This window comes from Crassostrea angulata, chromosome 4 (assembly GCF_025612915.1).
Source record: "Crassostrea angulata isolate pt1a10 chromosome 4, ASM2561291v2, whole genome shotgun sequence".
Lineage (NCBI taxonomy): Eukaryota > Metazoa > Mollusca > Bivalvia > Ostreida > Ostreidae > Magallana > Magallana angulata.
Genome location: NC_069114.1, coordinates 46,911,313 through 46,930,419, shown reverse-complemented (window position 1 = coordinate 46,930,419; position 19,107 = coordinate 46,911,313). Strand labels below are relative to the sequence as shown.

Genomic DNA, 19,107 nt, shown 5'->3' with positions numbered 1-19,107 from the left:
CGTGAACATGGCGGCAATATCTTCCAAATACCCGCTTGTATCTCCTCAAGAACACATCCCGATGTGTGAAAAACACGATTTGACCATAGACCTGACATGTGAGGACTGTGATGAGTTTATTTGTTCACAATGTGCAAAGACAGACCACAAGGACCATGACTGGAAAACTATACCTACAGCAGGAAGTCTAAGGAAAAGAGAGCTTAAGAAGACCTTGAGTAAGGTTAAGGAGGAAAATTTGACTGAGATTGATGAGAAGATAAAAAAGGCTTCCAAACAAATGGAAGTCAACAAAAAATGTTGTAATTCTGAGGTCTCTAAGCTTCAGAAACAGTTTAATGCGATTGTTTCAAAACTGGAAGAAATCAAGAAAGATTATGGTAAAACATTGAGTGAAAATCTGGAAAGAAAAAATGGTGAAGTTAGCAAGAAGAAATTAGACTTAGAAAGGAAAAAGAAACAGGTTTTGGATCTTGTTAAATTCCTGGAAGAAAAAAACAACACAATGTCTGACCATAGTTTGATTGACAACCTCAGAGACTTGTCCAACCTTTTATCCAACAGGGACTGTGATTTAGAAAAGGGGGACCATTCAGTGAAATACAGAAAAGGGGACATCAGTGAGGGATTACTGGAGTGATGATGGGACAAACCTTTGATTTGGATGATTTCACTCTTACTGAGACAGAATCATTTCAATACGGGAATAAAGCTATGGTTATTATTGAGGCAATCAACGACGATACGTGTTTCATGGGAGATAAGAAATCAAGGTTCTTTGAACAAGTTAATAGAAAAAATGAAAAGGGAACAAAATCAGTATCAATGTAGATGATGTATGTGTAACAGACAATGGTGATGTGTATGCCACTGCATGCAATAAGAAATCTATAGTCCGCCTGTCGTCGTCAGGCTCAGTCTCTACAGTGTTCAGTACAGCTCCGCTGACACCTGTAGGAATTTGTCAATCAACAGAAGGAGGACTGCTTGTCTCTTTGAGTGATCTTGAGTCAGGAAAGTATCAACCAGACTCAAACAGCAGACGGCTGGTCAGTCACGTGACAGTGACTGGTGACGTCATCCGTGAGCACGAGTTCCAGGAGGACGGTCAGACCAGACTGCTCACCGCACCATGGAGAGTTAAACAGAGCACTAACACTGATATCTGTGTAGTTAACTGCACTAGTACAATTACAGGTGAACTGATTATTCTATCTTTCACTGGATCTCTGAAGTTAGTCTACCGTGGACAGAAGCTGGTGAACAATTTTAAACCAACTGATGTAGTTTTTGACTCACACTGCAACATCATTGTTAGTGACACTCCTAACAGCAAGATACATCTCCTGAGTCCTGATGGGGAGTTCATGAAGTACCTACTGACAGAGAATGAAGTAACAGATCCAATTTCGATGTCTTTCTACAAACCGACATTGTGGGTAGACAACCGCCAGGGACTTGTCAAAGTGTTTCATTTCAATGAAAATTAAAATAATAATTTAGATAGACTTGGGAGAATTCTTATGAGTCAATTTTTAAGAGAAATGTACAACCTTTTACCAGTGAACCAAAACAAATCAATATTGTATTGCTAATACCACAATTTAGAACATAGATATCACATTCATATATAGAGTGTCTATTTTGTAAGAGAGATGCTCTACCTTTTATTTTAGTACATACGGACTTCAGTATTTTAGATTTATGCACTACATAGAATGCTTTATTATAATGTTAAAAATTATTAGGTATATTTCCATGGTTAAAAAAACAACTTTCAAGGTATAGGAGTATAAAATGATAAATACTTTGTCGATATTAAATAATATTTCTTACAGTACTTTTAATTTTTATTTTAAATTTGTTATGCGTATGATATAACATGAAGAATTTAATTCAAAAGTGTAGCTGAATTGTATAAAGCAGAGACATAAATCTCTGTATAACGTTAGGAGACTACATTATTTTGGTTGTAATATAAATAGCATCTTCTGTCGAAAAATCGCGCGAGTTACTATGGAGTTTAGCTAAGACAATTCTTAGCTAAGTTTTTTCTTAGATCGTTTTGTGATCCACTTAAGTAAGCAATCTTAACTAAAGTCTAAGTCTAAATCTTAGTGGTTGTATTTTTCTTTGATTGGCTGGTCTTATGTCCCATTTGTGTAAGATTTGAAGAGATTTAAAGGATCCTAAATTGTTTGTATTTTGTAACAGTGGATGAATTGGGTGTTTGTTTATTTTTTAGATCTGTCAGTAAATAATACTGTGATAGCTTTCTCTAGATTTGATTTCCTCTGACTTTCTATCTTTCCCAATGACAGAATTTCTTCTTATTCTTGGTTTTAATTTGATTTGATTTAATTTTGATTTATATTTTTAATTTGATTCATATACTGTAAACATATTACATTTGGCTGTGTATTCTATTTAGCGATTTTGGCGGAATGCGGCTTCCGCTAAATCAAGTACATGTACATCGCTAAATGCTATGTAGATATGTATAAGAATAGTCAATTTAGTAAGACGCTAATTCAAATCCACGCCAACTTGTTAAAAAACTAATTTCCGCCAAATATCGCACACGCCAAATATAATATGTTTACAGTGACACAAATATATTTCTTTTGTTTTTGTTAAATTTTTGTTTTTGTTTTCTTTTTTGGGTTTATCTTTTTTTCGTATTTTTAATGTTTGTCTGAGTTTTTATCTTTTAAAGTCGGAGAGGGGGTATATGTAATATTTGAATATTGATTTAAAGCATACATTTAATTTATTTAACCCCTAATGTATACTAATATAATTACCTTAAAGTATAATGGTAATTGCTACTCAATACTAAATTATATGTTTATTATTGAACAACAGGATTTTTATTTTTAAATTTGAAATCGGGAAAAGATTTTTATTATGATGTAGAAGTCTCTAACCCTTTGAGTTTACCGCAGCTAAGGCCACACCAGTATAATGTTTCGTTCGTCGGACCCTGCGTGCTTGTATTTCAATAAAACTATATAAATAATATTATAATTACTCTCTCGCATACGAGAAAATCTGCGCTGATTTCTGCACTATTTCCGCTATATTTTTCAATTTTCAAATAGTTTTAAATTTGTAAATCAGAAACAAGTAGAAGAAATATAACTGTTCACCCAAATTTATTTATGTACCGCATAAAAGTTTTGGCTACAAAAATTGAAATTTTTATTTTTAAATCGCTCGCTCGCCCGGTCGTACCCTTTTTCACTAAATGTCCGACGAACAAGAAATTATATTGGTGTGGCTTAATGTACTTGGTAAAAAATGTATTTGACAACATTGTGATATATTATTCAGCTTATTATTAGGAGAAGGAAAAAATAATCCTGGTTGTAATAGTGTAATAAGGAAAACCAGTGTTAAATGCATATAATCATTGGTCTGTACTAGTACGGCATTACTATTTAATATTGGCCATTGGTCTCTTAGATAATGTATTACAAATCAGCTGATACAGGCAAATGGTATTCTTATACTGCTAGACATGAAGACAGGTGGTGCTTTAGTGGATCAAGACTTGGTTATTGTAATCAAATGTCTGGCTGTATACACGGTATATGGCAGCACGGGGGGGGGGGGGTTCAAATTGTAGTTGATCTGTAATAATAGATCAATCCACACTTTACAAAATATTTCCCTTGGCGGCCATCTTTGGGGGAAAACCCATATATTTCTCAAAGTAGCCTTTGTAGTTTGGAGGGTTGTAACTTCGTCATTTGACATTGGAAATCCGTTTCCTCTGTAAGTTTTGACGGCCCCAAGTTGGGGCAACCCACATATTAAAGGAATAAATCAAATTCCAAGAGATTTCTTCACAGGACGCACAAATATTTTGTTGCATAAAGAAGGGAAAAATCAAAATAACTGAACACTTGGTTTTTTTTCTCTAATTTTTAGTTTGTGTGTTTTGTTTTGTTTTTTTGGTTGTTTTTTTTTCTTTCTGATTTGTTTTTAGGGGGGGGGGTCTTCGGAGGGAGGGGGAATTAATTAAAAATAAAACAATTTTGTTACATTGATGACAAATAGAAAACTTCATTACGATTGTATAAAACTTTAAGGACAATAATATAAATTGTATGTGGTAGAGCCAGACCCAAAAAAATTTGATTATGTAAAAGTATATAAAACTACACAACCGATCCTTGTACATTGCATATGTCCAGATTCTTGCTCGTTTTGTTTTTATGTAAAGTATATAAGTACCATTTATTGTACCAACATTTTACCTGGAAATAAAGGTCATAAACGCATAAAGGGCGTAATAAATGATGTGTTGAAAAAGAAATTACGACGCATACTAGCATAGCTTTGCAAATGGGCATGTGAATGGCCTTTTATTCCTGCATGTATACAAATAAATGCTGAGAAAAAATATTATATATATATATATATATATATATATATATATATATATATATATATATATATATATATATATATATATATATATATATATATATATATATATATACAAAACATGTAAATGATAAATATTAAACTTTTAAAAGGTATTTCTAAGTATTTTGCAGTTGTAATCGTATTTGATTTACCGCTGTACAAACAATTGACGTTGTCTTATATTTTGTATTTCGGATTTAAAACTATAACAAAAGTTAAGATGTTTCTTTGCTCTTGATGCAATGTTTATCAGTTCTTAGTGAAATCAACAACCCCCTTCAATGTGTGAGCGAGTCGTACTTTTTCTACGGTTTCATGCATAGTTTACAATTGTTATCTTCAAATAATAATGTTTTACCACATATATGTTACGTGAATAAAATACAATACTAAAGAAAGTCAAGACTGCATGAATATGAAAAGTTCTACAAGTAACTCGCAATCGAATCGTGCATGACCTTCCGTGTCGAACAGAACCACGTGTGCATAGTACAGCAGTGTTCCAAAAGTCGTTCCAGCCTTTTATATTATTTGATCAATACACTGTTTCTGCTACCGATGTTTAAACATATTTTTACAGTTTAGCATTAAAGCTTAAGTATTTATAAAACCGAGCTAATGATTTCATTATCAAACATTAATCTAAAATACATTATAAAGATAATGAGATTATTTTTAAAAAGACTGAATGTGCACTTTTTGTTGCTTTAACCTGTATCGCAGACTCTGTACAAATCTCAAACTTAGGTTGAGATAAGGTGTGCACTGAAAACAAAACAAAATGGCGGCCATATCTCCAGAATACCAACTTGGATCTCCTCAAGAACACATCCCAGCATGTGAGAAACATAACTTTAGAATAGACATGACATGTGAGGACTGTGATCAGTTTATTTGTTTACAATGTGCCAAAACAGACCACAAGGATCATGACTGGAAAGATATTTCCACAGCAGGAAATCTAAGGAGAGGAGAGCTAAAGAAGACTTTGAGTAAGGTTAAGGAGGAAGATGTGACAGAGATTGATAAAAACATCAGGAAGGCGTCCAAACAAATGGAAGACAACAAAACATGCTGTGATTCTGAGGTCGTTAAGCTTCAGAAACAGTTTGATGCGATTATTTCAAAACTGGCAGATATCAATAAGAATTATATAAAGAAACTGAGTGATAATCTGGAAAGAAAAAATGCTGAGGTGAGCGAGAACATTTTAAACTTAGAAAGGAGAAAGAAACGGGTAATGGATTTAGTAAAGTTTCTGGAAGAAAGCAACAGTACAATGTCTGACTATAGTTTGATTGACAACATCAGAAACTTGTCCAACCTTCTGTCCAACAGGGACTTTTATTTAGAGAAGGGGGATCATTCAGAGAGATACAAAAGTGGGGACATCAGCGAGGGATTACTGGAATCGATGATGGGACAAACTTTTGATTTGGATGATTTTATTGTTATTGAAACTGGTTCATTTCAATACGGAGAAAAATCTATAATCTTTATAGAGGCAATCAATGAAGATACGTGTTTCCTGAGAGGTTTGAATTTAGATCACATTGAACTTGTTAATAGAATGAATGAAAAGGGAACAAAAATCAGTATCAGTGTAAGTGACGTTTGTGTAACAGACAATGGTGATGTGTATGCCACTGATTATAATAATTGCATCATTGTTAGTCTGCCCCCGTCAGGCTCAGTCTCTACAGTATTTAGTGCAGCTCCATTGGTACCCTTAGGAATTTGTCAATCAACAGAAGGTGGACTGCTGGTCTCATTGAGAGATACAGAGTCGGAACGATATCAACTAGATTCGAGCAGCAGACGTTTGGTCAGACACGTGACACTGAATGGTGACGTCATCTGTGAGTACGAGTACCAAGCGGACGGTCAGACCAGACTGTTCACTGTACCATGGAGAGTTAAACAAAGCACCAACACTGATATCTGTGTGGTTAACTGGACAAGTGAATTTACAGGTGAACTGATGATTCTATCCTTCACTGGGTCTCTGAAGTTAGTCTACCGTGGACAGAAACTGGAAAAAAAATTTAAACCAACTGATGTAGTGTTTGACTCACATTGCAACATCATCGTTAGTGACACATTTAACAGCAAGATACATCTCCTGAGTCCTGATGGGGAGTTTATGAAGTATGTCGTAAAAGAGAATGGAATAACATATCCAGTTTCCATGTCCTTCTACAAACCGACATTGTGGGTTGGCACCTACGACGGACTTGTCAAATTGTTTCAATTCAATTAAACTTAAAATAATAAGTAACAGGAACTTGTGAGGAGTCTTAATAATCAGTCTTTTAAGAAATGTATTAACATTTTACCAATGACCCGAAAATTCAACATTGTATTACTGATGTAACGATATAGAACATATACATTATATTAGTACATCGAGTATGTATTTTGTAAAACAGGTGCTGTACCTTTCAGTACATACTGTCTTTTCATTAACTGATATCCATTAACTACATGAAATGTTTTATTATGAAAAATAAATCCCATACTCACAGTATTATATCTACACACTTATTAATTATTATTTTAATTTGGTATGCATATGATATAATTTGACATTTGGAAGTTAATTAAAAAGTGTAGCTGAATTTGAAAATTACGATTAAACCATAATTTTGTACTATCTTTAAAATGTCTGTATAATGATTTCAAAATATACCTCGTATCTATACATGTACGTGTATAGAGAGGTTTTTAGTATTCATTAAGAATTTAATAATTCACGTAACATTGCAGACGTACTGAAAAGTAAGGCTTATATAATTGAGTTTTCTTTATATCTGCACTATCAAATGAGTTGTATATATGACTATAGTAAAATACAATAATGACATAATAAAACCAAGAATATGGATCACATTTTACCTTACATACAGAGTACTGACATTCATTAATTTAACTTACAAGGCCACATACGACATGCCTGCAAAAACCTTACAATATTTCTCTCGCTTGGACACAACTACATGTACATGTAGTGCTTTACGAAGAGAACGTCTATGGTTTAAGTACAAATGCTTGAGGACATCACAAATTAAAGATGTCGGACTAATACAATGGCGTTTAAGCAATGTCATAAATCTTCAGGGAACTCATCTGCTTGATCATCGAGATGTATTCCATGTGTATAGTTTGGTCTTTTCACTTATTGCATACTTTAGGACTCACTCTGTCATATTTATTAATCGGCTGAAGAAACGTACTTTTCACCATATAAGATACGGGTTTGTGTCCTAGCCAGTTCTTCAGTATGATATTTACCGCGGACTCATCAAAACGGTGACAATGTGCGTACTCCCGGCCCGTGACGTCAAAAGTACAGTCCGAGGAAGCGCCAAAGGGAGTCAGACAACGCTCCTCGACCGCGCATGCGGTAAGAATTTTCATGAAATGGTTCATGATGTCCTCAGTGTTGTGAATAATTATGGCTTTAATTTCAATGTGAGGGAACTTATAGAGATCGGCTCTGTTGACGGCGAGGTATTTGTACATCCCGGGGTTAGTGACGGCAAACGTGGAGTAATCGGCGCTCTGTCCAATGATCAGCACCCCAGGATCCTCAGATTTGTGGACGAGTTCAGAGAACACTGTGGAACTCACTTTAAAGCCTGGATTTATCCATGTTATGTGGCCAAATTCAGCAAGAGCCGTCTAGATAAAAATGAACATAGTGAAAGCAAGACAGCTTCAAATTTTCTCTGACAGAAAATTCACAAAAGTTATTTAGAAATTATATTTCAAAACAAATGTTACTGGTATCCTGTATAATGTCTTTATCGTGCAATCTTATATAACTATCTTTTTTTAAATCGTCAAAAAACTAAGGCCAGTCTGTACATACTTAGTAAGTGTATACAGGATTGGCCGTTCGTTTCCGACCATGTGTCTAGTCTATTATGGCTTAAACAATCGGCCTTTATTATCATACAAACGTGATGGGTAAACTATTTGGAAGATTTTTATATATATATATATATATATATATATATATATATATATATATATATATATATATATATATATATATATATATATATATAAAAAGCACTGAATAGAATCAACAACACTAGGCATCTTTAAAGTGTCGGATCTAATATATAGATACTAAGCCAGTAAACTGAATATAAAAAGCACTAAAAATGGCTAACGACACGAACAATAGAAATTGTCAAATTTTCGGGACAACCAGTCCCTTCTTCAGGACTAAAAAATAAATTACATGAGTACAAAACAAAGAAAACAAAATCTAAAGCTACTACTAAACTACTTAAGAAACTATAAAAAAGAACTGCTACATTATAAACATTTGTTCACATTCTTAAAGAAGGTGTTGGTACTGTCGCCGATCGCTCTAAAGTAATCAATCGACTGCCAACTTCACGCCTGATTAAGTTAATTAGCTAATTAAAATTGGCGTCCGAGTTATCTAATGAAAATTTGAACCCCCGTTGTTAACTCGTACGGCACTTATGATATAGACTCGAATTTTGATTAAAAAGAGATAAAATTCAATGAAAATAAATAAATAAAATTGAAAAAAATGATTTACAAATAAAAGGTAGTAAAGAAACTAAAAAATGAATGGAAGAGGCGCAGTTGACAGATTTCATGAAATTGCTATGTGGGTGTCAGGTGATGTATGGCTATGAGACGTTCATTTTAGTGAAGTCCATTTGTTTGTTCATGCCATCAGGTCTGAATGATTTGAGTCTGTGCATCCAGAACTTTTCCTTGCTCTTCCTCTCCGCGTCTGTCCAATGAGGATTATGGTCAATAACCAATACTGCCATGTCTTCCCATTTGTGGCCACTTGTATTAAAATGTTCTCCGACGGGCTCCTTGACTTTTTTGGTCTTTATGGTAGAGCGGTGGTTGTTGATCCTTCTGCGGAGGTCACCTGTTTCACCGACGTATTGCTTAGAGCAGACTTTGCAACTGATGAGATAGATGCAGTTGTCTGTGCGACAAGAAGTGTTGCCAAATATCTTGTAGGTGCGACCTGTGATGGGGCTTTTAAAACTGTCCGCGTTGGTGCTGTGTTTGCACAACAGGCATCTGGTATCGGAACATGTTTTAAAACCACCATTTGGCAACGGGTTGTCTAATCTTGCCCTCACTACCATGTCCTTTAAGTTCCTCGGGCGTTTAAATGCAGCCATTGGTGGATCCTTGAAAAGATCAGCCATTCTTTCGTTAGTGTAAAGAATGGGCAGATTATTTTTAAGGATGGTGTTGAGGTTCTTAAGGGCGGGGTGATATGTAGTGACAAGTGGAACCCTGCTTTTGTCTGTTTTCTCTTTGTATTGTAAAAGGGTTTTCCTGTCTTTTGTAGTAATCTCATCAATTGCGGATTGAACTGTGTGGGCTTTATAGCCTCGATTACACAGATGGGATTTTAATATTCTGCTCTGTTCTTCAAAGATCTCATTAGAAGAACAGATTCGTCTGATTCGGGTAGTTAATCCTTTAGGAATTCCTCTAAAAGTATGGGGAGGGTGGCAACTCGATGGCTTGAGGTAGAGGTGAGAATCAGTGGGTTTGGTATGGAGACTGAATTTTATTTCACCATCTTCCAAGGCAGCCGTCAACGGAATCTCTACTCAAGCTCCTTGAACATGTTCTCAAGCTGAACAATTTCATGTTTAATGGCGAACATTACATACAAATAAGTGGTACAGCTATGGGCACCAAAATGGCCCCCTCTTACGCCAATATATTTATGGGAAGATTGGAACGCAACCTGCTTCTCAGAGCTCCTTTCAAACCTTTGAGCTGGTTGCGGTTCATTGATGATATTGAGATGAAATGGGTCGAAAACCGAGACTGCCTAAATGACTTCATCACCTTTGCCAACTCCTTCCACAATTCGATTAAATTCACAGTGGACATATCTAGTTCCAAAAATGTATTTTTGGATACTACATCCACCTTGGAAGATGGTGAAATAAAATTCAGTCTCCATACCAAACCCACTGATTCTCACCTCTACCTCAAGCCATCGAGTTGCCACCCTCCCCATACTTTTAGAGGAATTCCTAAAGGATTAACTACCCGAATCAGACGAATCTGTTCTTCTAATGAGATCTTTGAAGAACAGAGCAGAATATTAAAATCCCATCTGTGTAATCGAGGCTATAAAGCCCACACAGTTCAATCCGCAATTGATGAGATTACTACAAAAGACAGGAAAACCCTTTTACAATACAAAGAGAAAACAGACAAAAGCAGGGTTCCACTTGTCACTACATATCACCCCGCCCTTAAGAACCTCAACACCATCCTTAAAAATAATCTGCCCATTCTTTACACTAACGAAAGAATGGCTGATCTTTTCAAGGATCCACCAATGGCTGCATTTAAACGCCCGAGGAACTTAAAGGACATGGTAGTGAGGGCAAGATTAGACAACCCGTTGCCAAATGGTGGTTTTAAAACATGTTCCGATACCAGATGCCTGTTGTGCAAACACAGCACCAACGCGGACAGTTTTAAAAGCCCCATCACAGGTCGCACCTACAAGATATTTGGCAACACTTCTTGTCGCACAGACAACTGCATCTATCTCATCAGTTGCAAAGTCTGCTCTAAGCAATACGTCGGTGAAACAGGTGACCTCCGCAGAAGGATCAACAACCACCGCTCTACCATAAAGACCAAAAAAGTCAAGGAGCCCGTCGGAGAACATTTTAATACAAGTGGCCACAAATGGGAAGACATGGCAGTATTGGTTATTGACCATAATCCTCATTGGACAGACGCGGAGAGGAAGAGCAAGGAAAAGTTCTGGATGCACAGACTCAAATCATTCAGACCTGATGGCATGAACAAACAAATGGACTTCACTAAAATGAACGTCTCATAGCCATACATCACCTGACACCCACATAGCAATTTCATGAAATCTGTCAACTGCGCCTCTTCCATTCATTTTTTAGTTTCTTTACTACCTTTTATTTGTAAATCATTTTTTTCAATTTTATTTATTTATTTTCATTGAATTTTATCTCTTTTTAATCAAAATTCGAGTCTATATCATAAGTGCCGTACGAGTTAACAACGGGGGTTCAAATTTTCATTAGATAACTCGGACGCCAATTTTAATTAGCTAATTAACTTAATCAGGCGTGAAGTTGGCAGTCGATTGATTACTTTAGAGCGATCGGCGACAGTACCAACACCTTCTTTAAGAATGTGAACAAATGTTTATAATGTAGCAGTTCTTTTTTATAGTTTCTTAAGTAGTTTAGTAGTAGCTTTAGATTTTGTTTTCTTTGTTTTGTACTCATGTAATTTATTTTTTAGTCCTGAAGAAGGGACTGGTTGTCCCGAAAATTTGACAATTTCTATTGTTCGTGTCGTTAGCCATTTTTAGTGCTTTTTATATATATATATATATATATATATATATATATATATATATATATATATATATACACCAATAGATTCTTGACTATGCTGTAAAGTTATTTGTTTACAACAAAGTATTTTAAACCAAAGTTGAGGACCCAGTCATGTTCTGATTTGACCACACATCAACCATCGAAGTGCAATTTATGTTAAACGATATTTAACTAACAAAAGCATAACATAACATTGAAAACAATTTTAAATTGTGTCGTATGTCATTGATGTGCACAGCCTGCATACATTAGATTGATCATATAATAAAGGTTAAATTGAAAGAGCTATTACCTGAATGATTAATGGTCGCCAGTGATAGTTCGACAAATCTTGAATAAATTTGGGGAAAAGATTGAACCAAAATCCCCGCATTCGCACGTTGCAAAACGAAGACAGCTGTACAATAAAAAAAGTTAAACGGTGTTACTTTTGAGAGTGAACCTCAAGCCTTTAACTTTAAAAAAAGAAACACAGATCGTGAAATGCATGTTATTATTTTTATTAAAGCAACATGTATCTCTACTATGAGCATGTATTTATATACACTAGGCAAAATTGCTAACGCACCACCTACTACTTCTTTGATTGTTTTAGATCTGAACGCAACAAAGATTGATTAGTATTTTATTTTAACAGTTTATAATAATACAGAAAATGAAACATCATTTGTTGTAATCTTATTGACCAGTTGCTTTGAGTACTGTTTATGAAACATTGGAACCCCCCATTATGTGATTCACATATCAATATCAGATGTGGGCTCCATTTGATCAGATAAATGGGATCTGTCTGTCTTTTCGCCTAGTATTTACGCGACGCTTTGGAATTCTTGCTCGGTCCCTCACACTTCCGGTTTGCGCAAATTTCCGGTACAACCTTGCAATTGACGTGTGGTGCCTTTTAAACACTTTGGCTACCTTAAACGACATTTTTTTTTATTTGATAAGCATGCTGTGTAATGTTTTAGCAAATATTACCGGTAATCGTACAATTATTTACATTTTTTCCAACCTCACAAAAGGAGCATTCTGAAATGACCATACCAACTGTCCTGCCACGCTCTTCTGCGATCAAACGCACCATACCCCGTTGGGTTTTTTGTGAGGTATTAGTAATGCGTGCATCAATAATAAGATCACAAATAAGAAAGTAAAGATTTATCTTTCCAAAAGAAGTGTGAGCACGATTTGAGCATTTTTAAAGAACAGTCACGCTTCGGTTAACATTGCATCCATTTATCCGTTTGGACATTTAAATGTCTTACTTATAATTAAGGTGACTTATTTAAACATTAAATATGTCTTTAAAAAATTCTAGGATGTAAATATTATTTTATTTCAAATGGTGCGTTAGCAATTTTGTCCAGTGTATGTATACCTTTTTTCGTTGTCCTTCATTTAGATCCAGATCAAATATATAAAGGGTTTCCAGGGGATAGAAATACTGGATGGAGGCCACAAGGTGTTCGATCTGACCGAACGTCTGTTGTGATGCCGCTGTCACAAACACCGGGATTTCGTGACTGTGGTGGCCGCCCTCAGACAAAATGACGCTCTGGACGTTGCCTTTAACCACGCGTACTATCTTGTCAGCCTTTTGTTGGAACTCTTTTTGAACTTTCGGATCTCTTTGGACTGGCTGTTTGAGGTCCGAGGACTCCTCCACTGGCAATTCGGCCACTTTTTCCGAATTTCTGTCTTCGTCCATTAATTTGGCTATATCATTTTCAATTTTCATTTCGTTTTTCAAATCTTCAATCTCAAGGTTATCTTTTGGATCTAATTCGTCGATAATGACGTTATATTCCATTTCGTTACTTTGGTGATTCTTATCAATTGATTGTTTGTTTAACATTTTACTATTTTGGGATTTTTCATCATCTTTGACATTCACGTCTTTGTCAAGGTTAAGATTTTTTGCAATTGTAGCGTCTTCTTTTTGACTTTTCATATGTTTATCAAGAACCGTTTTTGAATGTATTTTCAATTTGTTTTCAATCTTTTCTTTGTGCTCCCATTCATCATCAAACGCAAGATTTTGACTGTCCTTGAAACCGCCTTCTGTAGTTTCGGCAACGTCATCGTTCAGTGCGTCATCAGAGGGACTTCCGGCGTACTCACGCTCTGAATTTGACTTCAACAAGATGTAAGGAAGTGAATGTTAAATGTACATGTTTAAAAAATATAGTTAACAAATAAATACATTGATTAATTTCAGATATGGGTGTTAAGATTTACTTACATATGCAATGTTTTCATTTGAATTCCAATGTAATAAACTAATGTCCCAATAAAACATATAAAAATATCAAATATACGTACCTAATAAACTTGAGAAATTTCAATAAACTTTAATCATATGTTTTAATATTCTAAATATGATAGATACAGAAATGTTCTTATATCATAGTAAGTAAATGTTAATTGTTTTATAGAATATATACAACACAATTTATCCTAAATAATGTTCAACCACAAAGGACCATATAATCAAACTATAATACGAGAAAATCACCAGAAATAATAACGTCCTGTGTAATTGTAATACGTACGTTGAACATCAGTTTATATCCAGCATGAAGTATTACTCCAAGCAATATCAAGATGAGGTATCTGACGATGTTTACAGACATCCGCCGCTTCATTGGGACATACTTTATCAGGTTAGTAGCACCACCGAGTTCTAGACTGGAACCACCGTATTCCTTGGCCTTCCTTCGTATCATTATCAAATTATATTCACGGTGTTAGCTTTTTCTTTGAACATTTCTAAACTTTTAGACGTGGCGACATATCGACAATCGATGACAAGACTATTATAGCTTGGACTGCGGTGACAGATGTGTCGGGGTCTGTATAAAGAAAACCAGTGTTTTAATAATAATCCATATTTGTTGTTTTATAGAATGGTACATAAACAGGGGCCGATAACTTACGATGGTAGTTCAACAAAAGGTAAAGAAAAACCGTACATGTAGCCCAAGAATCGCACCATTTCCAGAGCAGGTAAATATCATCTTTTGTTCATCACAAGTTTTCAATATAACTTTTTGGTAGTTCTGAACACAATTTTTAAGGAAACTTTTTTGAATTTGATAATTTTATGTTATTTTTTTTAATAGGTAAAATCATTCATATCTTTGTTGATGGTATCAATAAGGTGATGAAATTTTAAAAAATCATGATCGAGAAGATTCTAGCAAATGAAAAATTAGAATCATCACACATTTTAAAAAGATTTCATATTTCCAAAAGCTTAACTAGTTGTTTGTGGGACCGATACTTGTATTTACAGCAGGGAAGTGTCAAAGAGCCAAAATCGGGACGTTCCAGATGCATGCACGACAGATCGTGAGGACCGTTATTTGGCTAATGTTGCCACGAGGTACTGTTTGGTGCCGTAATCATGGCAATTCCGAGTTTAAGAACAACAGCTAGACGATCTCAGAATGTTAGAAACATACTTCTCGGACTAATCTCAAAGCTTGCCGACCGACCGTACGTTTGCTCTATCAAAACTAGAGCATCGCAGAAATCGACTGCATGTTGTGTGCAACACAGAAGGAAGAACGTCATAAACTCATTGGCGTTCAGTTCTTTCTCTTCTCAGATCAATCTTGTGTTGACTTCCATGACGGCAGAAGATTTGTATGAAAAGCAGAAGGGGAATTTCACAGATAACACAGATTAGGTGATAATACACAATACTGACAATCATTGTAATGGCATCAAATGATTCTTATCAAAATTTCTAAGTTTTAGGAACACACCAAAAAAACAAATGCAAACTAATCACATTTAATTATAATCTTTCATGCATTATTCTTTCCTCGTTAATCACGAAACTGTCCTTTTTGGTTTAGTATCTATGAAGGGTCACTTGCCATAATCACTTATTGTTAATACATTTGAATCCAAAAAATTGATTTTAAAGTTATTGTTGGAACAACCACAAAAATTGAGGTCTGGATTAGACTGAACACTACTAAGTTATCTAAATATATACAACAAACACATCTCAATAAATATTAATATATATATTAATATTTATTAAATAATTGTATGTCCGTAATACTTCAAGCAAAGTTAAAAAGTCTCTCTTATATATTACTGAAAACTGCAGATTCATAGAAACAAATTTTACCATTATATGACATACATGTATACGGCATCCATATCCACATGTACACATTATTGTTGGTATCAACAGATGTTAAACACTAGGTCTAAAGTCCAGGTATTGGAGGATGCATTCAAACATATTAAAATTATTCATAATAGCACAATAAAGCAGAACTTTTTGGGAAAATGATCCGAGATGTCCTACTTGAACTCAGTGAGTTCAACTTTCAATTTGAAACAAAATGGCACACATATCCATAAACCGTTTATCTATTCATTTTACTTTTTCACAGCTGTAAGGATTTCCAATGTTAGGGGTATAACAAATTGCAGGAACAGAAGTTCTGATATAATCAGAGCTATCTTGGTGACAAAAGTACAGCAAATTTTGTACAGTTTTCTTACAGTACTAGAAGTTTCTATTATACACTTCTCCTTTCCTGGGATTTACAATAGAAACAAGAACAAGCAAAAGCAATGTCTATCTTTTAAGATTTACAATTTCCACACCATCTTAATGGCTTCACACACTCCGACATCATTGTAATTGAAATATATAAGTCCTGCGAGTCCAGCAATGGTCAGTAGATACCAGGGATAGTGAATCCAAGGAACAAATTTCTCTAAATAGTCAGTCAGTACCCCATCAACACCCCTGCAAAAATAAAATGTCCGCCAATTATTTGAGGTACAGTCAAACCTTATCTCTTTTACACTGAGTGGATTCATCAACAGACAGAACTATAAAAAGCAAAATACACTTAGGTCAAGGAAAGGGTTTGTATAAGGGCAACAAAAGTAATGAAAATTTAAATGTTAATGGCAGATTTGAATAGAAATATAGAGGAAAAGAAAATTCATTACTAAGGTTTTGAAGTTACATAAAAAGGACCTGCAACTTTCTCTTTTACTTCTGAGCCATATTAGAGGAATAACAAGAGTGCCATCTGTTCATAACAAATCCTACACCTTTAACGGTACTAACAGAAAAACTACGAACTAAGCTTCAATGGCCGATATAGCTCGGACAATAATTGAAGGCTAAGCAGTTAACCACCTGACCTTTGGCTTTCAACCTAATATTCCATAAGGTAATCTTTTGACTGTCAAACTAAAAAGGGTCATCAATTTGTCATTACAAACATCTTAATCAAACAACAAATATACTATCGCTGGACCAACATATGCAAATTAACATGCAAATTAACATGCCCTCTCACTCAAAGTGGAAACGAATACTGTAAACCAATCTTTATTCGCGTTCGAGAAATATTCAGGAGGCTCGCAAGGACATTGTTTTTGCGAATAATTCCGAAAACCATTTGTTGTCGTATGGTTGTTATTGCAAGACTGGTCTGGGAAAGGCTTGGTCATGAACATTAGTCACTTACTCATCGCGAACCAGTTTATCAGAAGTAAATTGCGAAATAAAGTCGTCGCAAATAAAAGTTGGTTTACAGTATACACTGAATTTTATGAAACATGTTTCCTTACCAGAATCCATGGAGGAGGACTGTTATAGAGAGGAGGGTGTCCATTATGGGTCCCTGTACAAACAGACAGGCTGGCATGACCCCCAGCATACTGACAGCCAGTACTCGCTCAATCTTCCAGTGGGTGGACGCCATCATCTTGTGGTCACCTCTTTTTTCCTCTAAAATAATATACCGGTACATAAATTACGTGAAACACTTCATTACTAGTACTGGTACACAGTCTATATATTTATTCACATGGTCCTATTTCTAAAGATTTATATATTTGGGTTGATATGTATGCTGATATGAAATGCAACAGAACTTGAAGAAGTTAACCAACCTTTCTTTTGTAAACTGGTCATTTGCATGGTGTATATTAAAAGATGGAAACACAAATGGATGGAGAGACAAACAAGATGTACCAAAATATAAGTCAAAAGAAACCTGTATAAAAGCTGGTTCTCACAAACATCAACTTTATCTATTGTACATATATTTTGAAAGCTTAATATATACTGGGGATTTTATCAATATTTTATGTACATTTGATTACTGACATGTATTTTGTTTGCTCTTGACAACATCCATTTTTTGAATTCATCTGAGGTTACCTGGTCTAAATGGACCTCTCTTTGCTCTAAAATTTCTGGCTCTGAAGAATTCAACTACAGCATTACTACTCGCCACTGAGGTCAGGGAGAAATGTTTGGTGACAAGACTGTTCTGAAGACTGGTAGGAAGTGTCTGTTGAAACATGCTGTTCTTTACAAATAAACATCCTTTTCCTGAAAAAATAAATTTAAATATCAAACATTTTAAAGTTAAAAAAACTGAATTCTCAGGGATAAAAAACATTACTATGCATCTCCATGCCTGAAAACTAAAACAGGAAGATTTAAAAAAAGTAATAAATCATTTGAATCAAATGATTTCATTGAAAGAAAAGGTTAAATTGGTCTGCAGTTTCTCACTAAGAAATTACATGTACCAGGTAGTTTTGTAACTATTCAAATTTCAAAAGTTCTATAAAGAACAGTCAGAGTATAAAATATTTATTGCAACTTGTAGACCTTTTTATCTATAAATCAGCAGATATCATGCAAGTCCGTATATAGGCCTACAATTAAAGACGATCTAGAAAAGTTAAAAATTTCTAAGTAATATAACGTAAGGATAACAATAAGACAACATTTATCATATACTGTATTAAATCTGCATAAGGAAGAAGGGGTAAATTTTATAATAAATATTTCGTGACCTTGCATAGAACATTTTTGCGCACTTTACGTAATCACTGAATAAAAACACCCGACATACTCAGTAAACATGACTTCACCTATCTATCATAAAAATATCAATAACAAAACACGAAATCAGTAGGCAGTGGTTACGAAATTAGCTATGTATTACCCCTGCAAGCCCGTAGTAGACCGATCGAAGCCATCTTAAAAATTCTCAGCACCGGCAGGTAACTCGACGTTTCGACCCACTATGATTCGACCTACAAAGTTTCGACCCGAAATCGGGTCGAAATATCCCACGAAATATTTCATACATACATGTACTTCTTCGTTAGTCACAACATATCTCTGAATAAAGATAAATTATACCTTTGTACAAATTCTATCAAGTTTTGGATATGA

General features: G+C 34.9%; 3 protein-coding genes and 1 pseudogene across 3 annotated transcripts; 2 read left to right on the top strand and 2 right to left on the bottom strand.

The window, feature by feature from the left end:
- Window positions 1-3,072, top strand: LOC128181541 (uncharacterized; annotated as a pseudogene).
- A 1,903-nt stretch (window positions 3,073-4,975) lies between these two features.
- Window positions 4,976-6,951, top strand: LOC128181580 (uncharacterized). Its single transcript, XM_052850035.1, has one exon. It carries the CDS (start codon window positions 5,216-5,218, stop codon window positions 6,692-6,694), a length of 1,479 nt encoding a protein of 492 aa, XP_052705995.1. The 5' UTR covers window positions 4,976-5,215; the 3' UTR covers window positions 6,695-6,951.
- Window positions 6,952-7,124: 173 nt separating this feature from the next.
- Window positions 7,125-14,810, bottom strand: LOC128182504 (uncharacterized). The gene is made up of 4 exons (XM_052851144.1): window positions 14,417-14,810; window positions 13,243-13,998; window positions 12,157-12,261; window positions 7,125-8,115 (listed from the first exon to the last, which is right to left on the bottom strand). The coding sequence occupies exons 1-4, from the start codon at window positions 14,588-14,590 to the stop codon at window positions 7,606-7,608; spliced, it is 1,545 nt and encodes a 514-aa protein (XP_052707104.1). The 5' UTR covers window positions 14,591-14,810; the 3' UTR covers window positions 7,125-7,605.
- A 1,076-nt stretch (window positions 14,811-15,886) lies between these two features.
- On the bottom strand, window positions 15,887-18,944 carry LOC128180856 (putative succinate dehydrogenase [ubiquinone] cytochrome b small subunit, mitochondrial). Its single transcript, XM_052849019.1, has 4 exons — window positions 18,875-18,944; window positions 18,076-18,249; window positions 17,481-17,640; window positions 15,887-16,641 (listed from the first exon to the last, which is right to left on the bottom strand). Exons 1-4 carry the CDS (start codon window positions 18,906-18,908, stop codon window positions 16,482-16,484), a joined length of 528 nt encoding a protein of 175 aa, XP_052704979.1. The 5' UTR covers window positions 18,909-18,944; the 3' UTR covers window positions 15,887-16,481.
- Between the last annotated feature and the right edge of the window lie 163 nt (window positions 18,945-19,107).